Source organism: Neolamprologus brichardi, chromosome 12 (genome assembly GCF_056152115.1).
Source record: "Neolamprologus brichardi isolate AB-2024 chromosome 12, ASM5615211v1, whole genome shotgun sequence".
NCBI lineage: Eukaryota > Metazoa > Chordata > Actinopteri > Cichliformes > Cichlidae > Neolamprologus > Neolamprologus brichardi.
In genome coordinates this window covers 37,059,349-37,082,500 of record NC_142115.1, presented here as the reverse complement: position 1 = coordinate 37,082,500, position 23,152 = coordinate 37,059,349, and the positions used below count along the sequence as shown (strand labels likewise).

At 47.1% G+C, this 23,152-nt stretch overlaps 1 protein-coding gene across 2 annotated transcripts in view; it reads left to right on the top strand.

Moving 5' to 3' along the window:
• Positions 1-21,449, top strand: part of kank1a (KN motif and ankyrin repeat domains 1a) — a 57,579-nt gene extending 36,130 nt beyond the window's left edge. For both annotated transcript variants that reach the window (XM_087849518.1, XM_087849519.1), the window contains exons 3-12: positions 7,817-10,471; positions 12,902-13,066; positions 15,377-15,473; positions 15,650-15,868; positions 15,966-16,053; positions 16,208-16,427; positions 17,739-17,881; positions 19,319-19,519; positions 20,348-20,446; positions 20,662-21,449. In XM_087849518.1, coding sequence (XP_087705644.1) covers positions 7,817-10,471; positions 12,902-13,066; positions 15,377-15,473; positions 15,650-15,868; positions 15,966-16,053; positions 16,208-16,427; positions 17,739-17,881; positions 19,319-19,519; positions 20,348-20,446; positions 20,662-20,724 — 3,950 coding nt within the window. In that variant the 3' untranslated portion in view covers positions 20,725-21,449. The remainder of the gene's footprint in view (positions 1-7,816; positions 10,472-12,901; positions 13,067-15,376; positions 15,474-15,649; positions 15,869-15,965; positions 16,054-16,207; positions 16,428-17,738; positions 17,882-19,318; positions 19,520-20,347; positions 20,447-20,661) is intronic.
• Positions 21,450-23,152: the final 1,703 nt, after the last annotated feature.

Here is a 23,152-nt window from a genome sequence, read left to right as displayed (position 1 = left end):
GATGGAGCCATATCTTTGGTCAGGTGATAAGTAACAGCCTCCGTAATTTCTTTGTGCCTGCGGGAGTTCGACGGGTATAGGGAAGCGCTGTATAAGGTTCCCGTTATTGATGTTTGGGTGGTTGACCGGGACGGATTTTCTCCTGTCACTTTCTCGTCATCCCTGACGTGCTCTCCTTTGTTTTTTCCTGCTAATTTTAGCAGCCAGCTTCTGTATCACGTGGTATAAGGCTCCGCCCTCGTCATTTGTTGAGCAGGAAGAGTGAGCGCTTGTTTTCATGCAGATTACGTCCCGGATCAAAATGCGGCACAATCGTCGTCTTTTTTTTTTTTTTTTTTTAAATTGTTGTCATTTGGAAATGAGATCGCACATAAGTATGAATTGAGATCGCGATTTTCTAACGATTAATCGTGCAGCCCTACTCTCACTCATAAGTTGAATCAGTTAATGCGTTTGCAGTCAGGAAGCTTCCCTCGTATCTTTAAAAGACACAAATCCAGTCCTAAATCTTAATGAGCAGAATCCTGTTTAATGTGCAGAGTTAGGTCTGTTATGATGGCAGGTTCATCTGTCACCCTTTTTGTTTCCTTTACAAGTTTACTGTGGCTGCAGCTCCAGAAGCAAAGGCAGTCGGATACATTTGTTACTCTTTTGCACCAAGAAGTGAGAAACCAGCCACACTAGATCAGCCAAATTATTGCGTACACTTCAATGAGTCTCCTGCTGAAAATGGTGTTTAGTAGTTTTATGACATGTTCTCAGTCATCCAGGTCATCGTAGTCGAATGAGCTTGGAAAGAAAAGCATCTGGACTTCAAGTTTCCCTGAAGACGTTTCATCCGAAAAGCTTCTGCAGTTTTAGGGTCAAATGGTGGAGAGTCCCAGATTTAAGCCCTATGGGAGTGTCCCTGTGAGGGTCATGGACCCCCTATTGATCCGAGGTGTGAATACGGGTGTGGGTCACAATCAGCCAGGGTTTCAGGTGAAACCTTGCGAAGTTGATCATTGTGAAACCCAACCCCACCCTATCGTCTGATTTACTGCGGTCAAATGACCCAGGATGTGGGCGTTAAGGGAAAGGATCTCAAAACTGGATCATAGATGGCAGACAGTTGGTGTCGTAAGCCCCGCCTCTGTTCAAAGATGGTCGCTCACAGTAGACATAGATGCTTCTTTCACTCCTCTTTCAAAGGAGGAGGTCCAAGGAGGTGGCTGTGCCGAGCCTTCCTGAGCCTCGTTCCGTTTGATGGCACTTCCTGTTAAAGGGGAGTTCTTCCTTTCAGCTCTTCCCGTGTTCTGCTCAGAGGATCGTTTGATTGTTGGGATTTTCTCTCATAGCAAAGTTTCCTAAACTTGAATTAAAGATAAAATGTAACCATGACGTTAAACTGTGACATTCATTCATAAGTTTACCCAAAAGCGATGGTCCCACCAGCTAATTAGGAAACGCTGGCATGTTTGACTCACTAAACCAAAGATGTGTTTATTTAACAAAAACACAAACCCGAGGAATTCCAGACTCCGTTAACTCCGACGGTCTCGTTCCCGTACAAACTGAAACTGGATCATCACATTTACGTGTCGGTTGACTTGAAGCAGCCCGCAGACTGTCGTTGATGTTTTTCTTGACCATCTATGAGAAAATCCAGAGAGGGGCACATTTTTGTGCCTCAGTGTTTGCAGAGGAAGCCCAAACATTTCCCTCGCTCTGCATCATCATGTACAGCGCTGGGTTGTTGAATTTGGCAGCTGCGTCTGGCGCGACCCCGCGAGTTCCTGGAAGAAGCCCACAGTCGCTGACCAGCCTGTGTGCAGCTAATGTGCAGCTTTAATGGACTCTTTGTGTTTTTGTCTTGTTCTGGGTTCAGATGAGGACGGACGCGTCTTGCCTTTGTTGTGTTGAACTGCTGCAGCGTTGATCAAACGTTGGCTCTATTTTTCTTGGGAGTGATTAGGCTCACGGGCAGAGCCAGGAAATACCAGGCTCTGTGTGTCTGTGTTGCTCATGTTGTGGCGACCGAATCAAGTCCTCATAAGGTAAAGCGTAAAACTTTGGTATGAAGCTCATTTTGAGCAAACTCGAGTGTTTCGTCTTCTGAAGGGGTAAAATCAGAGCTGTTTCTGTGCCGTCGGGCGGGTGGAGGCTGCTCCACCCAGGCGCTTGCATCATGTTTGGCTCTCACAGCCATGCGGGAGCACAGCCCTGCACTTCCAATGAGTTTGCAGGTTTTTCTCTGCACATCCTGAACGGCCCTGAGTACGGTTCACTTTCACTTCTTCCAAGCATTTCACGATCTCAGTGTTTCTCCTTGGATGCTGTTGGTCGTGATGGTCGTGTTAAAGGTTAATTATTGCAAAACCAACTTTATAGACAGACTGTGTGGACACATGCATGGAATTGGGCTGCAGTCTTTTCTTTGCTCACAGTGTAGGTAACCAAATAGACGACAGGTAACACTGACAAATGCAACATCACAGACGATAATAGCACGTGTAGCACATAAGTGCACTGGTGCAAAGATGTTGGGATAAATTATGGAGATATAAGGGTTTGATAATGTTACACATGTATACAGTAAGCGCACAAGGACTCGACTATTAGAGGTGGGAATCACCATACATCCCACGATACGATATTATCACAATACTTAATGCACGATACGATATTATTGCAATTTTTAAAAATATTTTGTGATATTCAGATTCTGTACATAAAGGTAAACTTTATCAATATTCATTTTCTCTAATATCAAAGTCTCACACTCAGTCTTTCTCTCATTTCAGTTTTATTGTTGACAAACTGAACGGTTTGTATTACAGTCTAGTCCAACTTAACTGAATCAACCATCTGGTACAATTATAGCTATTCTGAACTATGCAGTTTATGAAAACTATGCAGCCCCTTCAGCAACTGAAGAATTTGAAAGTAAATGAAAACAAAATATAATTTTACATTAATTAAAAAAGTTTTAAACTTAATTAAAATAAAACATGTCTTAAATTAAAATAAGTAAACTGTCATGTTTATTGCTGCCAAAAACAAGTTAAACACATTTGGACAGTGAAGGAATGTCAGGATTCTTGCTCAGAAAAAGGATCAACATGCTCTGAAGTCAGAGCACAAAAACCTTTTTGTAACAAAATATCGATTTCTGCTGTCCCTGTATCCATACATTATTAGCAAACAAAATATCACGATGCTACACAGTATCGATTTTTCCCCCACCCCTATCGACTGTATAGCATGCTTTGATTTGGCAGCAGGTATGGGGGATGTTTAAGTGCAGACACTATGTGAGTGTCTAAGTGTTGGTCAGAGGGACGACCTGAGGAAAGAAACTGGATACGACTGGAACAGGTCATGTGACGGGTGTGCTGCGATGTTACCTGCTCGCTTCCTCCAGGCCTCGAGGCCTCCAGGGCCGGTGTCCTGCAGGTTTTAGATGTTTTTGATCCAACACAGCTGATTAAATGGCTGAATTACCTCCTCAACATGCCTGGAGGCTTTTAGTCTCTTTGCCTCCTGGTGGCCATTAATTAATTAGGTCAGTACCTGTGCAAACAGGTGAGCTACAAACCTGAAGACTCCAGCCTCATCGTGCGGCCGGGCTCCATCCCAGACCATTTTCTGCACGGCTTCCTGCCACCCTGTCTCCACTTTCCTGTCTGATAAAGGCTAAAAAATACAGGTTAAAAGCACACTTTACTTTTCAGACCCAGGAGCAGTGTGTGCACACTGGATATTGGAGATATATGTGAGGTACTAACAGTGAAACGGGTGTTCCCAAACAAGTTTGTTTTCTTTATGTTATTTCAGGACTTTTGGAGACTCGATCCCCTTTGAGCAGGAACTTAAATTGAACGTGAGCTGTTGGGCAGAACCGATAAGATTAAAATCTAAATAAAAAGGGCAGTTTGCTCAGATCTGAACGCTCCAGTGTTTTCTTCTGTGGACGTGGGCGTCTCTCAGATATCCACAATCCCAGAGCTTTGTATTTGGACCTAAACTCATTTTGTCTACCATCACTAATGAGCAGTTCACTCATTTATCCTAATGTCCCCGGATCGCACCACGCCTGGCTCCTAATGTTGTTGTCTTGGACCACACCTAAGTGCACATGTTATCAGATCATAACGGCGCTTTAACTCCAGGCTGGTCGTGCACAGCGAGCGGGTTTCTTTAAACGGAGATAAATGTTTGAGTCCATCCAGAGCCTGCTGTTGGTGTCACGCTGTGATGAGACGCATGATTCAAATCATACGCATCAAATCACACAGCTGAGGTTGTGTTTATTCAGTCATTTGTTACCAGGCAACAGGAATACTGGATTACAGATTTTTTTTTAAAAAACATGTAGTTAAAGATTACTGACGTCCTAACTGTCCACAGACTGATGAGGAACTGTGCTCTGAGGTGAGATGTAACCTTCTGTAACTGGTAATTAAAGTGTGTGTGTGTGTGTGTGTGTGAGCAGGTAGTTTGGCTTTAATTTCTCTGGTTAACAAACAGCTGGCAGACACATTTAGCCCAGTAGCCTCATTTATTCAGCGTCTGATGGCGCTGTGGAATTAAAAGGCTTTCGTCAGCTCTAAATTTAAACTTTTACAGAGCTGCTGTAAAATAAGCAAGGCCCCGCTTGTATGTTTTTCTTCAGAGCGTCAACATCAGGGCCGGCCTGCAGTCCCAGATTTTAAGAGCAAACACGGAGAGCTTGAGCAGCGTGAATGAATGAAAGCAGCTGATTGGAGAAGCAGAGAAAAGCTCAGACACAGTTCTGGTGTTTTCCGTGGCTCGCATGTCTGTGGACATGGAAACGACTGAAACGTGTTAGCGATGGTGCGTGCTGCTGAGTTTGGCTGCAAAGCGACGTGTGAGGAGCTGGTGTTTGACTCTGAAGCAAGTTTCTGTTTGAGCCGCTGAGCTGCGAGTCCTCATTGTGGCCCGTGAGCTTGTACATGTGGCTCACCTTTGATAATTACGCAGGAATATTTGAATATCTGAGGGAAGTAGAACAGAGCCGCGAACTGTGTGGTGAGAACTACCTGTTATTGTTAGGTTGACACTCGCATTAAGATCAGAGCAACACTCTGCTCAGCTGGACGACTGTGCACATGCTCATAGCTGTATTTGGTCTTAATGTCCTTGGATGGGTAAGAAAAAAACTAAATGTGTCCCCCTGAAACTAAAGAATTAAAAACCAGCTGTTTATACTGGAGCTCAGCTTATTAATGGTTTGAGTTCAGAGACGATTTGACTTCCTGTAAAGAGTGTCAGATGATTATCACCTCAGGAAACATCTTCATCAGCTGATTAAAGCACTTTTGGACCCTTAAATAATGATTTCAGTTGTTTGTTTGTTCTGCACAGAGCGTTAAACCCACCTGGTTACAGCTGAAAGAACGAGGCTGAAATTCCCACAGGAACAGGCTGAGCTGTGAGCTTTGGAGCAAGAGGAGAAAATGAGCTGGAAAGCTTTTTATTTATTTTTTGCTTTGAAAAGAGAAGAAGTATGATGAGTCCCTAAGTTTGTTAAATTAAAAACGCATGCAGCAGCACTGTGGCACGGTGTTAGCACCGTTTCCTCACAGCAAGAAGGTCGAGTCCACCATCAGGCCGGATACACTAAACAACAGTAATGCGGTGTTTTAACATCAGAAGCTTCAGGATGTTCAGGGGAAAATGAGGAAATAATTTTATGACCAAATTGTAACAGAAATGTGCTTTTCTCTCCTCTCATTGGCTGCTGAGGCAGATAAAGAGGGAAGTTTGATGGAGCAGGTCCTGTTTTCGAGGGTCACACTGCTGGAGCTCAGTTTGGGGAACAGAATAATTCCTCCTTTTCATGGCTGTGCAAACGGCTTTAGGCAGGGCTGACGACGAGGTCTGTAAGAAGGGAAGTCCAGCAGCCTCGCTGCTAACTGTCATGTGACCCCTCAGCTGTTAGCTGCAGCAGACGCCCGGGCTCTTCTCGCCGTCCTGCTGCCCGACCCCGTCAGTTGTCAGCTGATGAGGTCATCGCTCAGCTGTTCGGAGCGTCCGTGCCACAGAGCCGTCACATGTGACACGGCCGGTTGGCGCTCGTGCCACAGGGGGACTCCTCCAAACCAGACAGCACAAGACCGTGACTGTGCTCTCAGAATATTTATACCAGGGAAAACAGGATGTGACTCTCAGCGCAGCAGAAAACAGCCGAGGCTTTGTCTGCAGACGGAGCTGTCGGACGCTCGATTCACAAAACAAAAAAATCAGAAAACACGAGGAAACTGGCTTTTTTCCCCCAACAACTGTCAGGAGTGCAGACTAGTTTACAATCGTGACACAGCAGGATTTAAATAAAAAGCATAAAGCACCTTGAAGCGACTGCTGCTCTGATTTGGTGCCATATAAATGAATTGAACTGTAATTCGTGCAGTGTTATCATCACAGGCTGAACACTGAGGGGTTAATTTAGCCGTGCACTGACCAGGTCGCTCCCTGAACTTCTGAAAATAAAGGCGTGGACACAAACTGACTGTCACGGACGAGTCTTGTATCACGGAGCGTAGACCAGTGTAAAAGTCTGACTGGTGTCAAGAACAGACTGTTATTGTTGTGGGTTCACCTCCCCTCCATGCATAACAGGACTCTTATTTAGGAAGGGAAGCGCCCGGCTCTAGCCTCACACGATTGGAGGAAGCAGCTGTCCAATGGTGCACCAGAGCAGCGCTGCGTGTAGTTTACACCAATAGTGGAGCTTTTTATGTCCCGTGTGGAGAGAGGATTGTGAAAGCGAGCAGAGAGTGAGGAGAAGGCGTAGTCGCGATCCCAGCACAGAGCTGTGAATCTGAAGAGAGGAGCAGAGGAGGAAACGTCCAGTTAGAGAGCTGCTGGTGAGTGAAGTTTGAGCAGCACATGCAGAGGTTTTAGCAGCAGGCTTATCCCTGCAGTTCCCTCCTCCTGTTGTTGCTGAGTGGAAAGGAGCTGGGCGGACTGGAAGGGAAGAAGCTGTTTATTTCCAGCCTGTGTTTGCTTTAGTCACAGAGTTCCAGGCATACCAAGAACAAGCCTCTGGATTTAGCCAGCGCGGTGTGAGTGCGGCGGCCTGGCTGTGACGGAGGGCGTTTCAGCTGGAAGTGTTGGAGTTTGGACTTTGATTTAAGCAGCTTTGATTGGTCCGTAGCTGCTCTTCTAACTGGGTGATAGCTCGTGGTCACTTCTGCCTGTAACAGCGAAAATGTTGACACTGGGATGGATTTTGAACGAAGGAATATTGACATCAGACCCCTTTGCCTTCTTATGTGAGCTTTGGAAGCGACAGTCTGTGTCACAGCGTTGAACCTTTGGTTTCGTCACACTTTGACAGATTAATTTTGTTTTAAATCTTCTGCCGCTTTTGTGGAAAAGCCTGAGTGCTAATTATTTTGGCAGAGAATGTTTCAGTTGGACCCAAACTATGTGAGACGCAGAGATGTGTTTGTACTCGCTCTGTCAAATTATGACGACTGTCTGTGGCCAGAGGTGCAGGCAGCGTGCTGCGAGCGTTAGATTAATTTTGTGTAAACAAAGAAAATACCTGCAGGTTAAGAGTCGGATCAGATGAAGCTGTTGGGATTTGTGGACTTCTTTATTTTCCTCCTGTTTTTACCCTGTGGCTGAATGAAATGTGCATGGATCTATTTATATGTAAGAGTGGGATTATTATGATTTTATGTCTCGTATTAACAGGATGAATGATTTTCCCGACTGTTTCAGAGACTCAGTAGATCCTCTCAGCTCTATAAATCGGTCTGTTTCCAGCATTAAAGCGACACTGACACATTTTTGTCGTCTCTTACAGAAAGAGGACAAAGATGCCCAAGCACAGAAGACGAGAAGGACTCTGAGGCCCCCTACTATGTTGAGACTCCTTATGGTTACCAGTTAGACCTGGACTTCCTCAAGTATGTTGACGACATCGAGAGGGGCAACACGATTAAGAAGCTGAGCATCCAGAGGAAGCCCAAAGTGGCCAAACCCTCGGTGCCTCGGGGCAGCACTGGCGGGGTCGGCGCTCAGGCTGAATGGACCTCCACAGACTCGCTGTCCTCCTCCAACAGTGACGGCAAACAGTCCCCGGTCTTCTTCACCAGCAGGGCCGCCGCCCCGCTGACCCCCACCCTCTCCAGGGCAGCGTGTGAGGTGCCTCTGCATCAGCCGTGTTCGAGCGTCGCAGAGCAGAAACAGCTCCTCCCCCCGCCGTCGCCCAGGTTTGCCCCTCGGCACAACCCCCAAGTGGAGAAGACCCTCATGGAGACCCGCCGTCGGCTGGAGCAGGAGCGTGCGCTTCTGCAGCCGCTAAGCGAGCCTCCGATGCCCCGCCGGCGTCTCGCCAGCTTCGGTGGTATGGGCTCCAGCAGCTCGCTGTCCTCCTACTCTGGCTCCATAGGCACAAGCCAGATCTCTCCCAACACCTATCAGACTCTGCCCATCAACGGTCATCTCCCTAATGGAGAGTATAATGCCTACTACCCACCATCCAGGGGCAGCTCCATCCGCCACAGCCCCATGAGCTCAGGCGTGGCTACCCCGGTAACTAACGTCAGCCCGTTACACCTGCAGCAAATCCGGGAGCAGATGGTCGTGGCGCTCAGGAGGCTGAAAGAGCTGGAAGAGCAGGTGAAAACCATTCCCATCCTGCAGGTGAAGATTGCCGTTCTGCAGGAGGAGAAAAGACAGCTGGCCGCTCAATCAAAAGGTCAAGGTCTCGGCGGCTTCCGCAAACGTTCCTACAGCGTAGGCTGCGCTGACCAAATGGAAAACCCGGGCCCCATCCAAAAGGAGACGGAGCTGCACATCATCGAGCCGGAAGCCCAGGAGCAGAGCGCTCAGAGGCTGGAGGAGTTCAGACGCCTGGCTGCTGAGGTCCAAGCACTGGAGAAGACGTCCAAGGACAACGCGAATGAAAATCAGCCTCAAAACCTCACGCAGAACCAGGCCCACCTAAAGTCTGTTGGCATAGTTACTGATCAAAATATGAATAATCTTCCAGCCACCCAAAGAAAGCCAGAGAAGGAACGCCGTTTTCAGGACGCAGGGGTGTCTACAGAGCGGCTGGAAATCCGGAGCGCTGCAGTTGGCGTCACCGAGGCCATGCTGGGCACGAGCAGCGAAGCTGAGAAGGAGATCGAGCTCCAGCAGCAGACCATCGAGTCCCTGAAGGAGAAGATCTACCGCCTGGAGGTGCAGCTCAAAGAAACCACTCATCAGATGGAGATGGGCAAGCTGAAACTGGAGCTCCAAGCTGCCGGTGGGTCGAACAAGAAAAAAGCAGACAAAGGTTCGATGGTGAAGCCGGAGATGTACAGCGCCTGTGTGGAGGCGAAAGTCCAGACACGCAGCCAGGGAGTGGGCGAACATCTGGAATTCAACCATGTTAGCGCTGCGAAAAGTCCACAGACTCTGACGAGAGGCGTGTCCTGTCAGCCTTCTGTGCACAGCGTCGCCACAGGACCGGATATCCCCATGGACCGGTGGGTGGTGCACGAGCAGGTGGAGGTGTCTGACCAGTGTGTAGGACGGCACGTGGAGACGTGCCATCGGCAGGTAGGCGTGGAGCTCAGCGTTTGTGAGGTGGGAGTGAACACGGAGGAGCTGGTGGACAGCTTGACCCTCGGTGAAGCCGTGATGGAAGCCAGCAGAGAGCAGAGATCGGTCGGCTGTGGAGACTGTTCGGTGGACGTGATCGTCAGTCCCATGAAGACGCTGGTGTCACAAGGAACTGAGACTGACCGTGTCAGTCAAGTGGACTCTGGAGTCACGGCGGCTCCTGAGTTACTGACTCAGGCGACCAGCACCGAGGCAGCAGTTGCACACAAATCCACGAACACGAAGCACGCCGTCCTCTCAGACTCGTTCACTCACATGGAGTCGGTTACATCAGATAAACAAACCAACACGGTGGTCACAGAAACCCGGACCGTCGCTGCCGGAGAAGGACTCGTCAAAGACGTTCACGCAACGGCGAAGATGCGTTCGATCGCCGTTGGAACCACCTCGGACGTGGAGCTCTTGCCCGCCAAATTGAGCTCAACTAAAACCAGAGAATGTGGGGTGGGGCCAGTGAGTGTCCATGAGAATTTCCTGGTTGGTTTAAAAACCAGAAACATAGCGTGTGGCCCCTCCCAGCCGGCTGAGTCTGTGGCGAGCACCGGCAGCCAGGAGACGGCAGAGGTGAAGCCTGCGCCGGCCGCCGCGCACGCCGATCCGGCCGCCCTGCAGGCGCACGGTGGCGTCAGCTTGGACCATTACATCGAGCGTGTGCAGAAGCTGCTGCAGGAGCAGCAAATGCTGCTGGCCGAGAACTACACCGAGCTGGCGGAGGCGTTCGGCCAGCCCCAGTCCCAGTTTGGGGTCATCAACAGTCAGCTGGTCAGCACACTGTCATCCATCAACTCAGTCATGAAGTACGGGAGCGCCGAGGACATCCTGAAGCTGCAGGCGGAGTCACAAGAAGGTGAGGGTACCGTTTATTTATCTCTAACTAGAGTCTGACATGTAGCTCGAGCTCTCTGCCTCCCATTAAGATAATGGCTCTTCTGTAGCTAACGATCGTGTCATTTGATCGTCCTCAGCTGATGGAGTTTGCTCCGTTGTCACGGAGATGTTGTGATTTCCATTTCATCCTCTTCATGTTTGCTTCTCCATTTTGAAAGCGAGCATTTCCTCCAAACCTCAAGTTATTATTCTGTTTGTATGAAAGCAAAGTAACAAATTCATAAAATACTGAAATGCCTCCTTCATCTTATCTTTATATTTTTACATGCTGTAGGGCATCAATACAAATGTTATATCCCAAATTTTAATAATATGTGTGCATTAAATCCATAATGACTACACATATTGCAAAAGAAGTGCAATAAACTACAAAAAAATGATTGATCTACTTACAGAAATTTCAAGTGTCTTCATAGTTTCATTTTTGAGATACACAATGATTTTTATTAACTGCAGGAAAAACAAAATAACTATTATAAAAAAACAGCATCAAGAGAATCTACTTCAACAGGTCAATTAAGCCTCCCAGAAACTGTACAGAAAGGCATAAACTTTCATAAACACCAGTAAACCTTTGAGAGGCGCTGCAAAGAAAAACTACGTTTACCCAAAACATGACGTCACGTCCGGTGATGGTGAACATGCGATGGTTTGCGCTAGAGGTGGGAATCACCATACATCCCACGATACGATATTATCACAATACTTGGCGCACGATACGATATTATTGCAATTTTTTAAAATATTTTGCGATATTCAGATTCTGTACATAAAGGTAAACTTTATCAATATTCATTTTATCTAATATCAAAGTCTCACACTCAGTCTTTCTCTCATTTCAGTTTTATTATTGACAAACTGAACGGTTTGTATTACAGTCTAGTCCAACTTAACTGAATCAACCATCTGGTACAATTATAGCTATTCTGAACTATGCAGTTTATGAAAACTATGCAGCCCCTTCAGCAACTGAAGAATTTGAAAGTAAATTAAAACAAAATATAATTTTACATTAAATAAAAAAGTTTTAAACTTAATGAAAATAAAACATGTCTTAAATTAAAATAAGTAAACTGTCATGTTTATTGCTGCCAAAAACAAGTTAAACACATTTGGACAGTGAAGGAATGTCAGGATTCTTGCTCAGAAAAAGGATCAACATGCTCTGAAGTCAGAGCACAAAAACTTTTTTGTAACAAAATATCGATTTCTGCTGTCCCTGTATCCATACATTATTAGCAAACAAAGTAACCATTTTTCCCCCCACCCCTAGTTTGCGCTGACGTAGGAAGTGCTGCAAACAGCTGATCAGATTGGCAAAGCGTGTTTCAGGATTATTATGTTTTTGTTGTTGCAGCGATTTTTATGTGATTTGTTTGTTTTTTGGGGTTTTTTTGCAAAGCCATTTGGAAAAAAAATTGAATGCATGTTATGCATGTTATAAAAAAAGTGCGCTAGCTGATGTGGTTGCAATTCTACCAGGATTTAAAAATGTTACATTTAAGCTCCGATGGGCCTAAACGGGTTACGGAAAGCTGTGACGGCACAAACCTGTCGACATTCAGCTGAGCGATGTGAAGTTTGCAGTAGCTCCAGTTAAAGTTTTAACGTGGGAGTCTATGGGGACTGCCTCAAGTGGTCATTAGAGGAACTGCAGGTTGTTCAGCCCTGCAGGAGTGCTGCTCGTCTCAAACACATTTGTATGCATGTCAGCTGTTCTAACGAGCTGAATTAAGGTGTAGTTCAGGACTGAAGGGTGGGTGCTGGTTTGGAGTTTAGGGGGTGGGGTTGTCACACGCGTGTAAAGAGAATCCTGATAGGATCAGACAGGCTGTGCTGATCTGTGACCCTGAAAAATGTGGCAGGGCCTTTGGACTTGAACCAACAATGAGCTAATTTCTTTCAGGAGGCAGTCATGTCACACCATTATTCCACTTGTTGTTTTTGCGGGCCGCCCTGCCTTCACTAACAGCTCCCTGCTGATGCTGATTCATGGCTCCTTCTCTCTTACATAACACACGTTGTTGCAGATGAGCACGCGGCGAGTCTGTGCTCCTTTCTGGCCTCTTTTGCGATGTCATCACACGTTTCCTCTTTTGTGTTTTTATCCCGTTCTTGTGACTCCTGCCATCAACATTCAGCACAGAGTTACATTAAAGTCACGGCTGATGCTGCTCCTTGGAGCACCAAGAGCCTTTGTCCTACTGAATGCTGCCATCTTAAAATCAGAGGAGTGAAAAACTGTCTTTGATTTAAAAAAAAAAAACTGGATCTCAAATCGCTCCTCGCCTCTGTGGCACTCTGTCGTTTCAGACGGTAACAAAGTGACCGTTCAGAGAGCTCAAAATGTCTAAACCTGCCTGACCTTTTCTTTTGTTCCCCTTGTCAGAGAGCCGTCAGCAGCTCCAGCTGTCGTCTGTCCGGGCAGAGCGTGCGGAGAAGTCACCTGACCTCACAGCAGCGGATACGCCTGCGAACACGCCGTCGCAGCAGCAGATCAGTGCGGCTGAGCAGAAGAGCCGCATGGACCTCCAGATGTCTACAGCGCTGCATGGTACGACTGCAACAACACAGCTCGTTATTGTTATTATTATTGCAATATTAAATTTTTTGCAGTTTACAAGCTGCATATAAAAGATGGCCACTGTCGTCTGTTAGTGGGAATCAACATCTTGAAGTTTCTGTTTGTTTTGTGGGTAGTTTTGAGCTAATGCTAACAAGTCTGGTTAGTCCAGAGACTCTGAGTCGTCCCACAGACGCCTGCTCGTTATTTCTAATGAACTTCCTGATAAAATACTACAGCTTCATCCTAATTGGACAGCCAAACGTGCTCCAGGCCACGCCTCTGACAGTGTAAATGTACCCCTGTCCTCACTGTGGAGGTTGCAGTGTGGATCTGAGGTCTGGAGGTGGTTTCGAATATCATAGACTCCCAGATCTCTGTGTTGCTTCTGCTTTTAGCTCAATCAGTTTTATTTTGGTGCTCAAACCCACCTGACTGCTACGTCTTATGGTCAAGTGCTGATGACATGAGATAACATGAGTCAAAGGTTCTTCCTCCACAGCAGACGGGCTGATGTCTGATGCTCTGTGACCCAGGAACATGAATCAGATTGTCAGCTCGTGCTGTTTGGACTCTGTTGCTCAGTTTGAGAGTCAAACATCTTATTTGCCTTCTTCAGCCCCTGAGTCCATTTATCAGGGTCATAAACACTGTGAGCTAAAGTCACAGTTTCACCTTCAGTTCCTGTGCAGAAGAAGAGCCAGAACAGTGAGCGAGGCTCTGGAGCGTAAAGCAGATGTTTTTCTAAGTTATCTGACCAGATGTTTAGGCTGTGGTCTGCTGGCTGTAGAGACGGCCGCTGAGCAGAACATTCAAACGTTTCTTTCACAACCCGGCTGCTATAAGGTGTGCGTCACCTCACCTGAGCTGACTGTAGGAGGTTACCTCGCGCAGACGCCAGGTGACATGTGAAATGCCACCACGAGCCCCGTCATCGGCCCGACGAGCGGCTCACGCCACTCTCGCTCCCAGCTGTCAAAACACGGGAAACGTGCTGAGCTGTTGCTAATGAGCGGCGCACACGCGTGTGTGCACACATGCAGCTCCTGCATGCTGATGCATGAACACAGTGCGCTCTGTTCCTCCCTGCAGCATTAAGGAGGCCCCTCGGTGGAGGCAAGTCCTGGCAGATGTGCTGAGTGTTTCTGGCTCGCTCTGCTGGTATTTCGGTTTTCGAGGCCTCTACTTAAAATGACTGAGATACTTCGGGCTTTGAGTCGGCTTCCAGTGCCTCACGGACACTTAATGGCTGCTTCCCTCCCTGCCAGAGCTCTCGATCATGTCAGAACTTTTAGTGGAGCGTTCAGGCGTTATCGGCTCTTTGTAACCAGCTCAATGGGCTATTTAGTTACATGGTGTGTTAATTATGCAGGAGGAGAGTTGGAGGGATGATTTTATGAGGAGGGTCGTGATGAAACATGGGAAAGAGACGGAAACGACGAAGGAAAAACACTTTCCACTCTGAAAAGTCTCCCCTTACACACTATAAATAACAGAAACATAAATGCTCTTATTTTAATGATGCATAAACTCCAGAGAAGTGTGTCACAGTCCTGTAATGTCTCAGACACACATGGCTGTAAACTAAAGGCAGCCTAAATAGTCCAGCTGTTTAACATGAATCCAACAGGGGGCGCTGCGCTCATGAACAGAGGGGAAATCTAGAAGCTGGAGCTTACAGATGTCAGAGGCCGAGATCTGATTTAATCTTATTCTTTATTAATTTAGAGATGAAGTCCTGATGAGGAACGAACCTTTGTTCGTAGCTGACGTCTGAATGTCTGCAGTGTTCAGAAATATGTGAACGCGCAGTCATCACGTGACGGCAGCGCGGCCGTTAAACATTATTCTGTCTGCTCAAATCAAAGTGACAACAGGAGGAAACGATGCAGGCGGTGCCGTCGCTGCGTCCTCGTCGCTGCGTCCTCGTCGCTGCGTCCTCGTCGCTGCGTCCTCGTCGCTGCGTCCTCGTCGCTGCGTCCTCGTCGCTGCGTCCTCGTCGCTGCGTCCCCGTCGCTGCGTCCCCGTCGCTCCATCTTTATCTTTGCTTCCTCGTCGCTTCCTGAAGTTGAACTTTGTGTCGCTGTGATGATGAAGAGTTTCCTTATTTATGCATCGATGAACTATTCATGTTTTGAAGTGTTTGGATATAACAGCGCGCCTACACGGTGCTTTTTATTAACGATAAACACACACACTGTTTTAAAGCAGCCTGTTCGATTTATCAGAGGAGTTTAAGTTGATTCTGGATGATGTGTCATGTTGTCGGCTCTGGTTCACGATGTTCTGCGTCTCCTGCAGGGCAGAGCACCCTGAAATCCATCATGAAGAAGAAAGACGGCCGAGCCGACTCCAACGGCACGAAGAAGAACCTGCAGTTCGTCGGCGTGAACGGAGGGTGAGAAATGTTTTTAATCAGTTTGCAGCGTGAGAGTTTCTCAGTGTTTTGGTGTCCCGGCTGAGGTCAAAGGTGGCAGGGCTCACGTTTGCTCAGCTGTGTGTCGACGCCTCACAAGCTGCTGATCTGCACTCACATCTTTGTTTCTGCACCTCTGTCGCCCCCTCGTGGCGCAGATACGAGACTACGTCGAGTGACGACTCCAGCTCAGAGGACAGCAGCTCCTCTGGGTCAGACGAAGAGGAGGAGGACGAGGAGGGGGGGTACGGAGGAAAGAAGGAACACCAGAAAGTGGAGGGGAGGAGCGCGAGGGAGGAGTTCCAGCCCGAGGGAGCAGAGGACGTGGACAAGAAGGATGACGAGGAAAGTTCAGAGAAGCAGGAGACGAGAGAGAGGCGAGTAAAGAAGAAATCATGTTTTTCTGTCTGTAAATTTGATCAGTTGAAGCTGTTAGAAGAATGACCTCTGTTTGACCTCTGTTTGACCTCAAAGGTATGAGCTGAGTGAGAAGATGCTGGCTGCCTGCAACGTTCTCCAGTCTCACCTCAGTGACTCCAAGGCCGTGACCAACAAAGACCTGGTGAGGAATCTGATCAGCTGTTTGTTAAATGATGTCATGAACGTGGTTTGGAGCGCAGCGCTGACCGGTGTGACACGCCCACTGTGCACCTGAAGCTGGGCCGTTTGTTAAATCTGCCTGTCGGCGTGCTGACGGTCACTTCCTGTCTGTGCAGAGAGGCTGTCTCAACACGGTGCAGCACGAGTGGTTCCGCGTGTCCAGTCAGAAGGCGGCGGTGGCGGCCATGGTGGAGGACTACCTGGGAGCTTTCACGGACTTCTCTCCCGCCGTGCTGCGCCACGTCGTCAACATGGCTGACGGCAACGGCAACACGGCGCTGCACTACAGCGTCTCACACTCAAACTTCCAGGTGGTGAAGAAGCTGCTGGATGCAGGTGAGAGACGCTGCTGAGGGGCGGGGCTTCATCTCCACCTCCAGCTTCTTTTTCTCCATTTTTGTTTGTTTGTTTTTGTTTTCTAAATGTGAAAACTGAAGACAACAGTCCGTCTGTCCATCCTGTGAATCCTCGGCTCGCTCACTGGTTGAGCGCTGTGGGGAGGAGGAAGTTCAACTTTAAAAAAACTTTATTTAACTTTATGTGGGCACAAAACATGTTGAGGGACGTACCGTCTTTATTTGTTGTCTATAAAACATCTCAGATGTCACGATGGTCAGATTTCACCTTTTCGTCTTCCTGGTTTCTCCTCGTGCTTCACCTCCGTTTTCCTCCATCCTGACAGTCGAGGAGGATTCTCCCTCTCTGTCTCTGCAGCTCCTGCTGTTAACAGCAACATAATTATGTGATAGTTTGACACAAAGGCAGCTGAGTGAACTCGTGATGCAGAGCCACAGATGTGGACACGGCTTCACGCTGGAAGGCGATGAAGGAAAACACTGAAAGTGAGGATACAAGGATACAAACGGCTTTGGTTGGCGCTGTCTCCTCCAGCTCCTCCGCCTTCCTCTCTCAGGCTCGAGGCTTGTTTAGACTCAGTTGTAATAAAGAGCGGTTAAATGTGGTGGCAGTAATATGACTTCCAGACTAGAAACGGTCTGTTTGCATTTCCATATCTTCTGTGCATCTCCGGGAAAAACACTGGATCAAAACTTCATGAAACAGATTTAATTCATAACCTGAGAAAATATATTTTAAAACCCGGGCAGGAAATCTGCACGTCTGAGTTAAATGTCACGTCGACAACACAGACGCTCACATTTGGACAGGAAAAGTTTTCTCGTCCTCGCTGCCGCTCCCTCACAGCGAGCTCCACCGAGGCTCAATAGACTGTGATGAGGTCGCGGCCACTCGCTGCTCTGAAGGCCTTTTGTCTCCTCGGCCTTTTGTGTCCTTGTGTCCGTGACGCCGTCTCCGCCCCCTCCTCCCATTGTAGCCTTTGTCCGTCCCAGTTCTAGCTGAGGCCTCCGCTCGCTTCGCTCCCATCCGGCCTCTGACGGGTTTCTCCCCCTCCATGTTGGCGTGTTCAGCTCGTAGAGAGCGTGAGGAGGAACCGACGATACGACACGGGACTCGAGTGTTTTTGTTTGTTTTTTCACGAGGAGAAGCGACGTCACAGACGCGTCACATGCTGACACGTCTGTGACGTCGCTGACTGACAGTGACGAGTCAACCCGAGACCACCAGTGACAAAAATGTCTTCGTCCAGCCTTCTGGAAGTTTTGACCTGTCTGTGTTGGTGTGTTTCAGACGTGTGTAATGTGAACCAGCAGAACAAGGCGGGATACACCCCCATCATGCTCGCCGCGCTCGCAGCCGTGGAGACGCCCAGGGACATGCGTATTGTGGAGGAGCTCTTCGGCAAGGGTGACGTCAACGCACGCGCCAGTCAGGTCAGTGAGAGGAGGTCAAAAGGTCGCAGCAGTAATGCGAAGGTCATGACGGCCAGACGAGAGCAGAGTCGCAAAAGCAGAAATCAAACGTGCACAATGAACGGAGCAGAAACGGCAAAGTTACTGAAAAAATCAGAAATGCACAAATGAAACTAAACATGAGTCGATGAACGACTGCCTGCAAAAGTTTAGACAGTTTAGTTTAAAGTGGGAAAAACTGCACTTTAGTGACACCGTGTGGTGGAGAAAGGTAAAGGCCTGGATTTTTAAAAGTGAGACAAATTTAACAGTTTGTGGAAAAACTGAACATTTGATCTGGAGTCGTGTTTGGGAACGATGCAGCGGGAACACGATCCGTGGTTCCAGACAAAGTTTCTTAGAGCTGTTGGAGAGGTTTTGACCTGGTGCCACTCGGTGTGTTTGTGGCACAATATGTGCCGTGATGAACACAAGCCAACGTTAAACTGCCTCTATGAGAGTTTTCAAACATTATGTTGAAATATAGAAAAGGATCAGTATGAGTCAGTGGTAAAGGCTGGACTCCCATGGTATGTCATGTACTGGTGACCTCTGACATCAGAAGAAAGAAGAAATTATGTTCTAAGGACTGAATGCCTATGTTGTTGAACTTGATCATTGTGCCAAATTGTTAATAATTGTTTATAAGTTTATAGAACAATTAGGGGCCGGGAATGTATAGGATAAAGGTCTAATCATCTCTTAGTTTACTCAGATTGTGTATATTTGTTAATAATTTGAATCATTTTGGATAAGAATAAGTGTAAGATAATGGGGAATTTCAGTTTTTACTTTATAATTTGTTTAGCGTAAGATTTACAGTTAAATTGTATTTTCTTGCCTTATTTAATTTTTATGTACGGTTCCTTTAACACACGGTAACTGTGCACGGGGGGAGCGTTCGCGACGGGCAGTGTGGAGTAACGGGGGCTTTAACTAGCTGTGGAGAAAAACGGTTTCCTTATCGTGTTTGCGGTGTACAGGAACATTGAAACGATCACTGTATTTCAAAACTGTGGAAATAAATGTTTGACTGTTTGTTTTTCGACTACAAGCGGACTTTGTGGATTAAGTTCAACCGCACTAAGACACGCGTACGGCCCGACTACCAGCTAGTGCTTCCGCGGTATTACATCCTGTGATCATGAATAAACAGTAACATCAATCATCTGGATGATTGTTCCTTCGTTGCATCGTTGCTTCACCCAGGCTCCGCCCACCGTACAGCTGTCCTGGCTGTGCTGTGATACTGTGGATGTTTGTGTCGCGTCATTAATCCGAATCATTGAAAACGGCAGCTCTGTGATCAGAGCTTCATTTAATGAAACGTTTTAGTTCAGAGTTGACGTTTGCGTGAACGCGTCGGCGTGGAGGCTGGAAGCGTCCGGTTTGCTCACCGTGCTTTTGTCCCCGCTGCAGGCCGGCCAGACGGGGCTGATGCTGGCGGTCAGTCACGGCAGGATGGACATGGTTCGAGCCCTGCTGGCTCACGGCGCCGACGTCAACATCCAGGACGACGAGGGCTCGACGGCGCTCATGTGCGCCAGCGAGCACGGCCACGTCGAGATCGTCAAGCTGCTGCTGGCCCAGCCGGGCTGTGACGCCACGCTCAGCGACAGTGTGAGTTGTGTACACCGAGAACTCTTTGTTGTAATGTTGGAGCCACATTAGAGAAGAACTGCAGCCGTGTAGATGCTGATTGGCTGATTTAGACCAGTCTGTAGCTGCACACTTGGAATTCCCACTCGTGACGCAGAGAGCTGATGCAACTTTATTCTCTCCTCTTTAAACCACCGACAATACGGCACCGTGAAAACTATAAAGATGCACAAACAAATACCATCAAACATTTAAGTAGAAAGTGCAGAAATGTTCACATCTTACTATAGAAAATAATTTCGATTAACTCAAATAGTGACATTGACATAAATCAATAGTTTTAAACTATTTATGTTACAGCATTTAATAAAATGAATTAACAACAACTTTTGTCTCTTAAATACATAAACAATCATTTGCATCATTAAACCAACTTTTTTCTGCTTCCAAGGGTGCTAATCATGCCAGCTAGCAACCTCCTCCATGCACATCTCTTAGCCAGTCTTTCCACACCACAAACAGATGACATGCATATTCAACCACACTGAGTAAACTTTCAGAGTTATAACATGTGACAGAGAAATAAAATACATAGTTTGCACGAGTATTTTCAAAAAATAAATGTTTTTACTCACTCTGAAGCAACGTGTTTGTCGTTTCACTGAGAACAGAACAGGAAGTCTGACACAATAAAAGAGGAAGTGCTGAGGTACTTTTCAAAATAAAAGCGCAAAGTAAAGTGGCTTTGCCGGCATTTACAGTCTGCCGTCCCGTTTTCATCTTCTTTGTTTTCTGTAATATTTTACTTCATTTTTGCATCATGCTGACTTATTTTGTTTGCTCCACCAGGATGAGAGTAGTGCTCTGTCCATAGCTCTGGAAGCGGGACACAAGGACATCGCAGTGCTGCTTTATGCTCACGTCAACTTCTCCAAAGCCCAGTCACCAGTGAGTCGTTATTTTAATGTTGCACCAAATCATGGAAGCTTCGTTACACATTTCAGAACTTCCTTCCTAATAATCTGGTGTGTGTGTGTGTGTGTGTGTGTGTGTGTGTGTGTGTGTGTGTGTGTGTGTGTGTGTGTGTGTGTGTGTGTGTGTGTGTGTGTGTGTGTGTGTGTGTGTGTGTGTGTGTGTGTGTGTGTGTGTGTGTGTGTGTTTAGGGAACGCCTCGACTCGGCAGAAAAACGTCCCCGAGTCCGACCCGGAGGGGCATGTTTGATTAAACCCAGCCTCTCCTCTGCCCACAAACCCTGCGCTGCTATTGGTTCTCATGCACGACGCCTTACCCATCGCTGGATTTACCCAACCAACCAATGAGATTTCTTTAATCTATGTGCACATTTGCCTCCACGACGAGCCCAAAGTGCCCTTTGAATATGAATGTAAGCAGCTGGTGCTTCACCCACAGACTGTGGCTGAGAGTCACAAACTCTGGAGTTCAGACCAACCTTTAATCTAAAATATGCCTCTTTTTTTTTTTTAACTTGATGCTCAGTGTTGATCATAAAGAGCACCAAACCCTCGTCATTTGATTTTATTTTTAATTATGTCTGCGAGCGTCAGAGATGGAGCGCGATCCAGCCATCCTGTACATACCGCCGGCCTCGACATGCCGGTGTCACATCGGCGTGAGCTAAACTGGAGAAGTTTTACTTTTATACAAATGATTTGTATCTATTTAAAAAGAAGAATCACAGTATTTTGAATATTTCCTTTTACTACTTAACAATCCACGAGGTTATATATTTATCAGAGTATAGTTTTTAATGCAGAGATGTATTACGTTGTACATACGGTGGTCGTTTGACTCTAGTTCTCCTTTTTGTCCAGTTTCCTTCTGTGTAAAATAAGAAGTTCTCTAGGTTTCATCAAGGTACTGACTTTCATGCTCACGTGAGATTTGAAGTGCCTTCAACTTTACCATGTAACAATAAACCAATTAAAGAATCCAGACGTGTCGGGTTTGTTCTCACCGCTCGATGGGCACGTTTCTACACAACGGTTTCAGACTGTGGCTGTATCTCAGGTGGCTGTATCTCAGGTGGCTGTATCTCAGGTGGCTGTATCTCAGGTGGCTGTATCTCAGGTGGCTGTATCTCAGGTGGCTGTATCTCAGGTGGCTGTATCTCAGGTGGCTGTATCTCAGGTGGCTGTATCTCAGGTGGCTGTATCTCAGGTGGCTGTATCTCAGGTGGCTGTATCTCAGGTGGCTGTAGCTCAGGTGGCTGTAGCTCAGGTGGCTGTAGCTCAGGTGGCTGTAGCTCAGGTGGCTGTAGCTCAGGTGGCTGTAGCTCAGGTGGCTGTAGCTCAGGTGGCAGAGCAGGTCAGCCACTAATCAGAAGGTCGGTGGTTCGATCCCAGGCTGCCTCCTGGCTGCATGTCAAATATCCTTGGGCAAGATACTAACTCCATGTTTGCCTACTGGTGGTGGTCAGAGGGCCTGGTGGCGCCAGTGTCCGGCAGCCTCGCCTCTGTCAGTGCGCCCCAGGGCAGCTGTGGCTACAATGTAGCTGCCATCACCAGTGTGTGAATGTGAGTGTGAATGGGTGAATGACTGAATGTAGTGTAAAGCGCTTTGGGGTCCTTAAGGACTAGAAAAGCGCTATACAAATGCAGACCATTTACCATTTACCAGTTAATGAAGAAACTGACCTGTGAACAAAACGGTGGTTCATGAGCAGCAGGGAGGTCGGTGTTGGAGTAAAACAACAAAGATGGTTTAGTCTTACTGCTGACATCATACTGCAAGTGTTCGTACTGTACGAAGGTCTTCAGACGAACCTTTTTTTTCTCTTTTACAAGAAAACTGGGGAAATACTGTGTTTCATATTGATTCATATGTCGGGGGTTTAAAGATCCTCAGGTATCAGGACTAGAGAGGAAAAATCACTGTCCAAAGAAAAACCCTGAAGACTTTCAGAAAGCTGCAGAAGTGTTGCTCAAGACCACTTTAAAAATTAAAGTCTGGCTCCTCCAAAACAAATCCACTGCTGGAAACAAAAGGCAAGGCAAGTTTATTTGTATAGCACAATTCAACAAGGTGATTCAAAGTGCTTTACAGAGACATTAGAAACAAAAACAAATAAAAAGCTTTAAAATTGATTAAAACTAACTAATTAACAAACAAACAAACAAATAAAACAGTATATAAAATCAAAACCGATAAAATCAGTAGTAATATAAGTTTTGAAATTTAAGCTTAAGTGTGGATTTGGTGTTTTATTCAAATGCAGCTGAGAACAGGAGAGTCTTCAACCTGGATTTAAATAAACTGAGTGTTTCAGCTGATCAGAGGCTTTCTGGGAGTTTGTTCCAGATATAAGGAGCATAAAAGCTGAATGCAGCTTCTCCGTGTCTGGTTCTGACTCTGGAAACTGATAAAAGACCGGATCCAAAAGGAGCTCGTTCCAGGAGACAGTGGCTACTCCAGGAGACCTGGACAGGTGGGACCAGTAAGTGCTCCTTGGTGCAAAGAGGAACAGGCTGAGCACAGCCAGAGCAAAATGACCTCCAGCAGGACGCTGGTGTGAACGTGTCTGACCGAACCAACGGACTCCATGACGGTGGCCTGGGTGTCTGAGATCTTCTGGTGGGTCCTGTCACTGTCCAGCATCGAGAAGCTTTTCTGTTTGAGGAGTCCAGCGCTCATTC